Source organism: Microtus ochrogaster, linkage group LG2 (genome assembly GCF_000317375.1).
Source record: "Microtus ochrogaster isolate Prairie Vole_2 linkage group LG2, MicOch1.0, whole genome shotgun sequence".
NCBI classification, from domain to species: Eukaryota; Metazoa; Chordata; class Mammalia; order Rodentia; family Cricetidae; genus Microtus; species Microtus ochrogaster.
The window spans coordinates 51810666-51822617 of NC_022028.1; the positions used below are offsets into that span (position 1 = coordinate 51810666).

The following is an 11952-nucleotide window of genomic DNA, read 5'->3' on the forward strand; positions in this document are numbered from 1 at the left end:
AGAGCGAGTTCCAGGACAGCCAGGACTACCCAGAGAAACCCTGTCTTGCAAACAGCCAATATGTGATTGTGAATTAAATATTTAACCTTTTACTTCTTAAAGAATATGTGATTATTGTGTGTGTAAGACTTGGAGTACATGTGTGCCCTGGCTTGCACGTGGGGTCAGAGGACGGCTTTTGGGGGTCAGTTTTCGAACTCAGGTCAGCACGTTTACCCTCCCAGCCCTTAGCCATTTTCAACTGGTGAGGAAGAGACATTTTGCTAGAAAGTAATTTGGGGTCAAAGACCTTATATTTTAGAATTTACTTTTTGTTGTTGTTGTTGTTTTGTTTTGTTTTTCTGAGTCATCAGACCGTAGACCCTGGAATGGACTTCACCTCCCAATTCTCCTGCCTCCACCTCTGCTGGCTTCTGGGGTCCTGAGGCCAGGATTCCCCCAGCTGAGCTAGCTGGGTCCCCAGTTGCTGTTTGCTTTTTTAAACATCCCTGTGGTGAGCCCTTAGGTCACCGAAAAGACTAAACCAGGATTAAGGGACAGGAATCTTCAGCCCCACTCCAAGCGCCACAGAGGGAGGTGGCAGAGCTGGTGGCCACTGGGTTGCCATTCCCACACAGGGGAGTGCCCGAGAGAGAGACTGGGCCATAGGGTTTGGCCTGCGGAAAATAAACTCCCATCTTTTCTCCTGACCTTGGCCTATTTCTCCTCTCTTCTGTCTGGCTGGTGTGGAGCTGTGACTTCTACGTCCCTTCAGCTCCTCCTCCAGCCTAAGCGGGAAGGGGTGGTAACCCTAGCTGCACAGCCAGCCTGTCAGGAGGCAGACACCTTCTAGCCTGGAAATGAGAGGCCTCACCTGTGTGTTACACGCTGGGTGTCTAAGACTAGGAGGAGCTTTCTGCTCTTTGTGGGGCGGGTGTCCAGTGTCATTCAGATGTGTGCAGATGAGTGTGCCTGCCTCCTCCTCGCTTGTTTCTGGGTTAGAAACTCAGATTCAAACAAATTTACAGGACCAGACCTTTCACCCTATGCAAATCAAAGGACCCAGACCCTGGGGACAGGCTCACCTGGATTTTGAGCCTGAACTTTCTGATTCCAGAGAAAGCTTTAAGAGCATTCAGGGCTTGGATTTTGACGCTGTTGTCCTTGTCATCCAGCATCTCCCCCACCAGGCTGATGTCATCGGTCGTACAAGCCGAGGCCTAGAGCGTGTGAGGAGAGGCAGGAGAGACAGGAGGAGCGGGTGTCCTGGGCCCACTGTCTCCCAAGTCTCTGAGACCTCCCCCTGCGGCCACCAGCCAGAGGGACAGGTCTGAGGACGCTGCCTGGGGTTAGGGGTGGGCTGTGAGCCAGGGGGGCAGACTGACGACCAGAACGCCCGGGGTTAGGGGTGGGCTGTGAGCCAGGGGAGCAGACTGACGACCTGGACGCCCCCACCCGCCTCTCCTCACCTCAGCCTCCAGCAGATACACACACCGGGTGATGCTGTGGAGGATCATGCTCTTGGCATACTCATCCTGTTTGCACTCCAGCGAGTTGAGGAGTCTTCGGATCTCTCCCGAGTCCCGCCCGTGGCGCTCTCTCTCGATGGCCAGGCCTAGACAGCACCCCAGGCCCACAGTTCAGGAGATGGGCTTGGAAGTGGGGGAGGGGAGGAGGGAGCCAAGGGCAAAGCTTCTCTAAAGTGAAGGCTTTGCTGTGCCCAGCCCTTTAGGCACTAGCGGCACCGGCACCGCCTGGGCTCTGCGCAAAGACCATGACTTTTGTGCCCTCTGTCCTGACGCTCGCTCATTGGTTCACAACCACAACCTTCCTGGTGTGTAGCCGTGACAGGCTCGCTCGCCAGACACCCAGCAGATGACAACCAACCATCTCCAAGAAGTCACCCTTTCCCTGATGGCACAAAAGCACCCTATGGAGAGATGGCTCAGGGGTTAAGGACACTGGCTGCTCTTCCAGAGGACCAGGGCTCAGTTCCTAACACCCACATGGTGGCTCACAACCATCAATCGGATACTTCTTCTGGAGTCCCTGGGCATTGCACACAGGTGATATACAGACACCCACACAGGTAAACTGCTGTAACACATAAAATAAAAATGTACCCTATGACCTAGTGGGGAGCTTAGGGCAGAAAGTCCCTGCTCTTCCTTCCTTCACCGGCTCCAGGTCCTGGGGGAGAGCAAGAGATAAAGCTCTTGATCCCACTTTTAATACCTGGGGTGGAGGAAGCCAGAGTGGGTGGTTCCTCGGGCCCAGCTCCATGAGTTCTGCTATTCAGGGACCGCCCCAACTATCTTCTATAGCAGTGCCTTGCCTCAGGTGCTGGGGAGGGGGAGGGAAACTGAGGCAGGCTGAGGAGAGAAAGAAGGATGGGAGAGAGCAGCTTGAAGGAGTCACCTTTGGGCCTTCCCTCAGGGGAGGCCTTAGGAGCAGGTGTCTCCGGGGGCAGAGCCCTCTCCCCAGGGACCGGACACTCACGGGCGATGCAGATGGGTGAGTTGGAGCAGAGGGGCGGCTGACATTTTATGCCAGCCCTGATGGCCTTGTAGAGCAGGTAAATGGCCCCGGCGCCTGTAGCTAGGCCCACAACGCTTTTGCGGAGGTCCAGTTGCTGCAGGCACCGGGGAATGGTCTTGCCCATGACTTCAGTGCTGCCCTGTGGTCTAGGTGGGAGCTAGGCCCAAGGCACCTGCAGAGAACATTCCGGAACCAGAACCCTGGCAAGGCCGAGAACCAGGGTACTAGAATTGGAGCCTAGGCAACAAAGGAAACCCAGGAGTTGATGGGGTTAAGGGTGGCCTTCAGGGAAGTAAGAGACCAGAGGACTCAGCTTTGGGAGGCTGCAGAGACGAAGCCAGGGACTCCAGAGGTAGAAGGTGGGGGGGCCTGAGTGGGGCTCAGAGGCTGCACTTCCTGGCATGGCAAGGCCATGGGCTCGTCACTGCCTGTTTTTTTTTTAATACTTATTTATTTATTATGTATACAATATTCTGTCTGTGTGTATGTCTGCAGGCCAGAAGAAGGCACCAGACCTCCTCATTACAGATGGTTGTGAGCCACCATGTGGTTGCTGGGAATTGAACTTAGAACCTTTGGAAGGTCAAGCAATGCTCTTAACCACTAAGTCATCTCTCCAGCCCCCTACTGCCTGTTTTTATATGCCCATCATATATTTGTAGACAGGGTCTCAGTGTGTAACCCTGGCTGACCTGGAACTCAGAGGTCTACCTGCTCTGCCTCTCCTTGCTGGAGTTAGAGGTGTGTGACATCACACCTGGCTTCAGTGTTTTATGCATGTGTGTATGTGTGCCGTACACACATGCATATGGTACCCAGGGAGTCCAGAAAAAAGCGCTGGAACTACCGGAGCTGGAGTTACAGCTGTGAGCGGGCTGTGAGCGGCCAGTTGTGAGTGCCGGTAACTAAACTCGGGTCCTCTGGAAGAGCAGCAAGTGCTTTTACCCCTGAGTTGCCTCTCCACCTCCTGGCTTTCAATTTTTTGAGATGTGATATCACATAGCTCAAGCTGGCTTCCTTCTTACTATTTTGTTAAGGACGACCTTGGTTGACCCTCCTGCCACTACTGCCCAAGTGCTCGGTTACAGGTGTGCCCCACCATGCCCGGCCTGTTGGGTTGTAGGAGTGTGTGGGAGGTGTGTGTGCACTCGTGAACATGTTTCTGTATGCACGTGCAGGTATAAATGCCCGTGTGTTCGCATGCATATACGCTGGACAGAGATTAATACCAGGCATATTCTTTAGCTTCTCTCCATCGTATTTTATTGATTGTATTTTATGTATCTGAATGTTTTGCTTTCATGTATGGACGTGCACCCATGGAGATCCGGTCACCTGGCACTGGAATTAGAGAGCACTGTGATCTAGCATGTAGGTGCTGGCGGCTGAACCTAGGCCCTTTGCAAGAACAACCAATGGTCTTAACTACTGAGCCATCTCTCCAGCCCCCATTATGGTTTTCAATTATGTGCTTACATCTGTGTGTGGGTTTGTGACCATCAATCAGGTGCCTTCAAGGGCAAGAGGCACCAGATCTTCTTGCAGCTGGAGTTATAGGTGGTTCTGAGCTGTCAGATGTGGGTGCCGAGAACTGAACTTGGGTCCTCTGCAAGAACAGTGTGCACCTTAGCTACTGTCATTGTTCTCAGATGGACTCTCCCTAAACCTGGGGCTCATTGACCTGACTCGACCAGGTGTTCAACAAGCCCCGAGGATCCTCTCGTCCCCACCTCCCCAGTGCTGAGATTATAGGCACACACTACTGTGCCTGAATTTTTTATGTGGGTACTGGGGATCAAATTCAGGCCTTTGTGTTTGTATGGTAAGTGCTCCACCCACTGAACCATCTTTCCAGCTCCTGTTTTTTTATTAGAATACATATTTATTGTTTAAATTGAGGGGCTGCACTATGACATCTTTACGTGTGTGGGCTGTGTATTTTGATCTCATTCATATCAATTTCTCCAGTTCCTTTTTCTTTGAGCCAAGTTGGAGTGGCCGGCGGGTGGCACGTTCCAGTACCTTTTGTTCCACTAGAGGGCAGCAGAGGCCCACTTCTGGGCTTGGGCCTTTGGGTTTGGGGAAGCTCAACTTCCAAGACCATCTGTTGATCTCCAGCATGGATGTTCTGCCTGGGTGGCAGGTTGTTTCTCAAACAGGGTTTCCCTCTTCCCACCCCGGCTTGAAAATAACAGGTGGACACCTTAGAAAGAATCGTCCCTCCCAGCTTCCGATTGCAGCTCTGGAGTACGCCTCCCTGAGGAAGTCTCAAGGGGGCATCCAGCTTAGTAGTCACATCCTGCCTGCACTTAGTAGTCACAGCTTAGAGACTTATAGGCATAGCCCTTACTGTTTGGAATGAGGGGCTCTGTGTCCTCCTAACACGGAGGGAGAAAGGGCAGCTTGCCCAGGTGTCTTCTCTCCTCACCAGGGTCTCTTCACAGCCTTTGCTGTTGCGTGTGGAGGTGAGGGGCTTCGAGCTGGCCAAGAGCATGGAGGTGCTAGAGCAGGGCTGAGCCTGCCTGCTGGGAAGAGCCAGGACAGAAGGCTCCAGAGCTGAGCCTAGACAGAAGTTTAGGGGGGGAGTAGCTGTAAAGACAGGACCTGGCAGGCACCACCCACTAGGTGCAGGGAACAGGGACTGCTCCTGTAGCCATTATCTTCCTGTCCCCTCTTCTATCGCCTAGCCACCGGGGGCACTCAGATCTGCCTGGCTTCAGGCAGGCAATTCCAGGGTCTCCCACAACAAGGAACCAAGGAAGGGGGGAGCACAGTCTCTGCTGCTGTGGAATCACCCGTCATCCCTGCCACCTGGTGGGGATTGTCACTGAGGCTCAAGGGCCACTCTGGCTGATCTTAAGACGAGGTCCGTGTTCCACCCTTCTCACCCAGCCTTCCCACCTTTTCTGACCCCCAACCGAGTTGATTCTGCACACTTGACAGCCTATGCACAATGCTCACCTCTCTTTTATTCCGTTTTCCAGTATGTGTGTGTGGTGTCCCTGTGCCCATGTATGGTACCACATGTGTTGGCGTGTGTGTGCACATGCGTGTATACACGTGGAGGCTCAAGGCTGACTTCTAGAATCATCCTGGATTCTAGCTTGCTTTCTGTGGTGATAAACACTGTGACAAACCCAGCTTGGTGAGGAAGGGGTCGACTTGGCTTCCACTTCCGGGTCACAGTCCTTCATTTAGGGAAACCTAGGCAGGAACCGAAGCACAAACCACGGAACGTTTTTTTTTCTAGCTTGGTCTTTGGCTCATGGTCAACTAACCTTTTCACGTAGCCCACTCCCACCTGTTTAGTCCTGGCACCTTCTAGCCAATCAGCAATCAAGGAGGTGCTTCACAGACATGGGCCCAGACCAATCGGATGGAGGCAAGTCCTCATTTGAAGTCCCTCCTTCCCAGGTGTGCCGGGTTGGCTACTACCCTCTCTCCCACCTTCCTCATTAAGACAGGGTCTCTCAGGCAAACCCCCGGCATTCAGATAAGGCTAGTTTTGCAAGCAAACTGAGGGATTCCATGTCTGCCCCAGAGGCTAGATTTACAGGAGGAACACCATACCCCTCTGGCATGTACTGAACGCAGGGCTTGCCACGTACAGGCAAGGGCCCTACCAAGCTACAGCCTGTCCCCTCAAGTACACATCGCCTCTGGTCACGATGAGGAGCCACACAGCTCAGGCGCAGGTGGCAAGCCTAACTGTCCCCTAGGAGGCCCCTTAGATGGGTCCACTAGTGATAAAGCACAAGCACATTCCCTGAGCCGAAGGCCCACGTCCACCTGTGGAACTCCAAAGCTACTTCCTCATTGTTTTCACCCAAGCGTGGGTGGGGGTGTTTCACTGTCCTTAGGCTCCGGGCTCTCTTGGGGGCTGGTATAAACAGGACTGGGGGCACAACTGTAACCCCAAAATTCTCAGGAGGTGGGGTGAGGATCAAGAAGTTCAAAGTCATCCTTGAGTACTTAGCAATTTGAGGCTAAGGTGTAGAGCAAACCTGTTATCCACAACACTTTTATTTACTTATTTATTTTACTTTTTTTGTTTTGTTTTTGAGACAGGGTTTCTCTGTGTAACAGTCCTAGCTGTCCTGGAACTTGTTCTGTAGATCAGGCTGGTCTCAAGCTCACAGAGATCCACCTGCCTCTGCCTCCTGAGTGCTGGGATTAAAGGCCCGGCTTACTTTTGGTTTTTTTGAGACAGACTCTAGATAGTCCAGGAGTTCAACTCAAGAGGTATTCCTGTCTTTGCCTCTTGATTGTTGTGTTAAAAGTCACCAGGTTCGGCTCCCCCAATTTTTAAATTATCGGGGGAGGGGGGGGGCCCGCGGGGCATGCGCATACTAAGGCACACATGTGGAGGTCAGAGAACAATTTACGTAAATCGGTAGGTCTCTCACCATATGGGATCTGGGAATCGAACTCAAGTCGTCAAGCTTGAAGGCAAAGGCCTTTACTCGGTAAGCCTCCTTCACTTCTGCGGCCTATCTCTCGGGAGCCTTATCAGCTAAGGGTTTTTTGAGTATTCGCTACACTCATTGAAAAGCCCTTTGCGGTCCGATCGATTCGGGTTCTAATCCCCGCAGTGTGGGGTTCCTTAAATGCACAATCTGCGTTTCGGTGTTGGCTCAGAAAATGCAGCCAGCAGGATTGGCCAGAGAAGGTGCAGATCCTATCGCTGCGCAAGGGACACCTCCCCATCAGTGCTGAGGAGAAGACTGGGGGGCGCCCGTGCCTCGCAGCAGATCCCACACTCCCCGCGCTTACCCCGGCCGCGGAACTCGAGCCGAGGGGCCCCTCTGGCCAGCTCATGACCCGCGAAGGCGTGGGGAACAGGAGACGCAGCGTGAAGCGCGGGAGCCGGCAGCGCCCGGGAGGAGGAGCGCAGGGCGGAGCGCATCGCCCGGCCTCCCCCGCGCCCCCGCCCCTCGCATCCGGCGGCGGCACAGGATGTTCTTTCGCTCCGGTCCCCCCCCCGCCCCCGCTCTCACTTTCTCCCCGCTCCCCTCCTCCACACCCGCCGCGCCCCACGCCGGCACCTTGTTTAACCCCTTCCCGCCCGCGCCCAGGGCGCGCAGCGAGCCTGGGGTGCCCCGGAAGGCACACGACTGCGCCCAGCCGAGCTGCCCGTATTGCGTCAAGGATGGAGGGTGCAGTGGGCTTCCGGGGACAGGCCTACAATTCCCAGACTCTCGCTAGATCGCCAGGGGAGGTTCTCGGGGACCCAAGCCTGCTATTTCCAGACTCCCTACCCACCTCCACCCCTCCACCTTGCTAGATCGCAAGGAAAGGTTCCCGGGGACCCGGCCCGCACTCTCAGATCCAGGGCGAGATCGTCAAGAGCAATCGCGAGGCGAGCGCTCTCCTGGGCGCGGACTGGCGTGCGTAGTTATCTCCCGCCTAAGGGGCAGGGGAGGACCCAGCAACTATAACCTCATCCTTTACCTCCCCTCCCCTCAGGTTGCGCTAAGGCGCCGCTCAAGCCGTTGGAGAGGATGGAGAGAGGCCACGCCCCCTAAACGTCACTGTTTCCAAGGCAATCGGAGGCGGGGCTGGAGACAGGCGGACTTTAGGGACTACAGGCAGCCTGGTGCTCTGGGACCGGGTGCGGCTGGGCTGGGGGCGCGGCGGGGTGGGGCGTTTCTGACTTTTTTTTTTACTTGCTTGGTGTTGGAGAAAATGAATGAGCGACAACTTGTGTTCGTTTGTTTTGATTCAACACACGTTTATGCTTGTCCCCATTCTTAGGGACTGTCTTGCTCTTTCCAAGCCTCCTGTCCACAGGTTGTCACGAATGCGGGTGGAGTGGCCTAGCATCTGGGATATGATTCTGGAATCGATGTAATTTTTCTTCTTTTACATTTATTGCGGGGGTGGGGCTCGCGTGCCACCACGTGCAAAAGGATCTCTGAGAGCAGCTACTTGTAGGAGTCAGTTCTCCCTTTCCACCTCGTGGGAGCGAAGGAATCGAACCCTTGTCGCCAGGCTTGGTAGCGCCTTTATCCGCTGAACCATCTATGCAATTATTCAGTGCCTCTCTTCTCTTGTAATAAGCGCTAATCAGGGAAGATAGTTCTGTAATTCATGGAAGGCCTCAGCCATTCAGGGAAGGAAGGCAAACCTGTGTGCTCACGACTTATCAACTCATTCCCAGCACTCAGGTCTTTGTGACCTTTGCCCCTTGTAGTTCTAGCTCCTTTGACAGTTGTAGGAACTGAGTCTGAGCGGTTCATTAAGCTAGGTGTTGGAACCAGTGTTAGCCCAGTAGCTGAGCGGTGGAGCCAGGACAGGACCCACCCCTGTGGGTCTGAGTCCCCTCGTCATGTTTCCTTCTTAGGCTAAGTGACATGAAAGGCCGAGTGTCTCCGTCATGAAGGAGTTTATAGTCTACAAGGAAATGGCGTGAAGATACCACAGGACATAATTAAGCAATAAAACCTAGAAAATGTTGACGGCTGCTCAAAAGGATCAAAATAGGGTTGGTATTATTAGAGACTTTCCTGTGGAAGGTGCCTTTCCAAGTGGGTCAGGAGGTGGTTGTAAAGCCAGGCCGCCAAACTGGTGACTCAGAGCTAACCAGACCCTTTTTAATTTTTTTATTTGTTTTAAAACAGGATCTCTAGCCCAGGCTGACCTCAAACTCTGTATTTAGCCAGGGATAACCTTAAGCGTCTGATCTGCCTGTCTCTACCTCCCAAATGCTGGGATTATGGGTTTACCTTGTTGGGGATGGAGGGATCCAGGGCCCCCTACGTGTGTGGCAAGGCAAGCACTTAGGTACATCCACAGCCCCTCCTTTGGGTCTTCTGTCCTCTGTGGCTTTGTCTCATAGGAGCAGGTACCACAGCAACTGCCCTGTGTCTTTGCAATTTAGCACAGACTCTCTGAGGGTAACCTGGATGTTAGCTTCCCCTTCCGAACTCTGAAGAGTCTGAAGTAGATGAAACATAGGGCAAAAACAGATTCTGTGGGCAAAGGTGCTCGCTGCCAAACCTAATGTCCTGGGAGCCACATGGCAAAAGGAGAGAAATGACTCCTGAAAGTTGTTCAGTGACTGCCACATTTGCAGACTGGCACACCCGCACCCACACCAAATATACATACATGCATGCATGCATACATACACACACACAAATATACATACATACACACAAATATACATGCATGCATACATACATGCATACATACACACACACACAAATAAATGTTTAAAAACAGGGTCTGAGTGAGCATCAGGAAGGCACGACGCTCTGTAGGACTAGAGAGACCAACTCGGGAGACAGAATAAGGAGGTGAGGGGAATGTTGGATCAAATGAATGGTTTGTTCACTTAAGAATGCCTAGTGTCCCCTCGCTGTGGGGCCTGTGCCCAGTACAGTGGGCTGGAATGGATGAATGAGCTCAGGCCTCTGATCAGGGAACACCCAGGACAGTACCCAGTGTTCCCAGAGTGCTTGGCTGAAGTTGATAGCATACACAGTAAATGGTGTTTGGGAACGATTATTCCAGGAGGGTGTGTAGGAGCAAGGAGAACTCCCAGTCAGAAAGCAGGACAATTTGGGCCAAAGGTGGACTCTCTAGGGCTGGAGAGAAAGAACTGGAAAAAGTCAGGAACAAATAATAGCAGTTTTAAACATAAGGAGCAAAGTGAAGAATCTGGCATGTGGTGACAGATCAAATATAGGCTGTTGATAAAGAAATCAATTAAGAGTTACTAACTGGAGCCAGCGAGATGGCTCAGCGGCAAAGACGCTTGCCACCAGCTCTGACGGAGTGAAAAGAGAACAGACAACAGAGCTGTACTTTGACTGGCACATGTACCTGTAAACGCATACACACGTGTGCCTGTACACTCATACACACGTGTACCTGTGCACGCACACACACGTGTACCTGTGCACGCACACACATGTACTTTGTGCACGCATACACACATGTACACACAGGCACACACAGTGATTTTATTTATTCATTTGGCTTTGTTTTTATTTTAGGTTTTTTGTTTGTTTGTTTGTTTTGAGACTGGGTTTCTCTGTATAGCCCTATCTGTCCTGGAACTCGCTCTGTAGACCAGAGTGCTTGAATTAAAGCTGTGCACCGCCACTACGAAGGGCTCAGTCATTTTAATTTTTTTGTCCAGAAATTTTTAACAGGTTTATTTATAATGGTTATAAAGTTGAACTGTTGAACTGTGTTCACTGTACCCCTTTGCCCGCATTAATGCTTTATTTACATCTTGTATTTTTATTAAAAATTCCTATACAAGTGAAATTGGAAAAACTGCCAATACCTGATTTCTGTCCCTTATTTTCCACTCACAATCATATATTCAGGTGCCTTTTGACCCCATGGGAAGAAAAAAAAAACCCTAACATTCAGAACTACCGCTAACAGGAAGAAGAAAAAAAATTTTTTGAGAATGGAACATTTCCCCTCATCCTGGACTCTGGGGCACATTCTCTGTGGGTGAGGCTAGCTTCCTGGATGTCTGTTTGCCCAACTGTTACACGGTTGGCATGGACAGGTTGGTATCTTCAAAAAGGCTAACCAGACAGGTTTCACTTGCTTCTTGCGAAGCACCAGCAGCTGCACTCTGGAAACACAGATCTCTTTTGAAGTCCCGAGCAATTGCTGGAAAGGGAGTTTGCCAGTCAGAAGATGGGTGGATTTCACGGAAGTGCCAGGTCTGTAACGATGAGGTTTCTTCACCCCTCCAGTAGAGGGCGCACTCTCGCGAGTGGCTTTTGTAGCCAGTTGTTTCCTGGGTGATTTGACTGCTATGTAGGAGCCACAGTATGGCACCTCCTTACTGATCCCTCTACTCCTTTGGCTGGAGCTGGGCAAGCAAGAGGCAGTGCTGGCGTTAGGCTGTGAACACCCAGTTCAATAAAAACCAACAGGGGCCGGGTGATGGTGGCGCACACCTTTAATCCCAGCACTCGGGAGGCAGAGGCAGGTGGATCTCTGTGAGTTCGAGACCAGCCTGGTCTACCAAGGGAGTTCCAGGACAGGCTCCAAAGCTACAGAGAAACCCTGTCTCGAAAAACCAAAAAAAAAAAAAAAAAAAAAAAAAAAAAAAACAAAAAACCAAACCAACAGGGGTAGAGATTTAGCTCAAAGAACATCGATTTCATCCTCAGCCCCCCTAAAAATTAGCCCACCACTGTAGGGAGTTTGGGGGATCAGGTCTCAGTGGGCAATGGGTCTAGGCACGTGGTCAGTTAAGTCAGTCCCTTAGAAGCTGTGAAGAGAAGTGTCTGGTGGGGAACCAGAAGTTAGAGAAGTCAGTGTACCCAGGTCACCATTTCACTTACACCAGCAAACATAGGCACCAGGAACTGACATGGTTGTAGGTTGGAATAGGTGACAGTCAGGTTGTCTCTCTCCTGGGGTGTTTGTTGAGTGTCAGCTGAGTGACCTTCTGCATGG

General features: G+C 52.0%; 1 protein-coding gene across 3 annotated transcripts in view; it reads right to left on the bottom strand.

Annotated features, from left to right (window-relative positions):
- The window catches only part of Armc12 (armadillo repeat containing 12), an 11174-nt gene extending 8533 nt beyond the window's left edge, over positions 1 to 2641 (bottom strand). For 2 of the 3 annotated variants that reach the window (XM_005360355.3, XM_005360354.3), the window contains exons 1-3: positions 2479 to 2641; positions 1449 to 1594; positions 1065 to 1199 (exon numbers count right to left, since the gene is read on the bottom strand). In XM_005360355.3, the coding sequence (XP_005360412.1) occupies positions 1065 to 1199; positions 1449 to 1594; positions 2479 to 2641 (444 nt within the window). Of the gene's footprint in view, positions 1 to 1064; positions 1200 to 1448; positions 1595 to 2397 lie in introns of all 3 variants that reach the window. The other variant, XM_005360353.3, reaches the window with a different exon arrangement.
- Positions 2642 to 11952: the final 9311 nt, after the last annotated feature.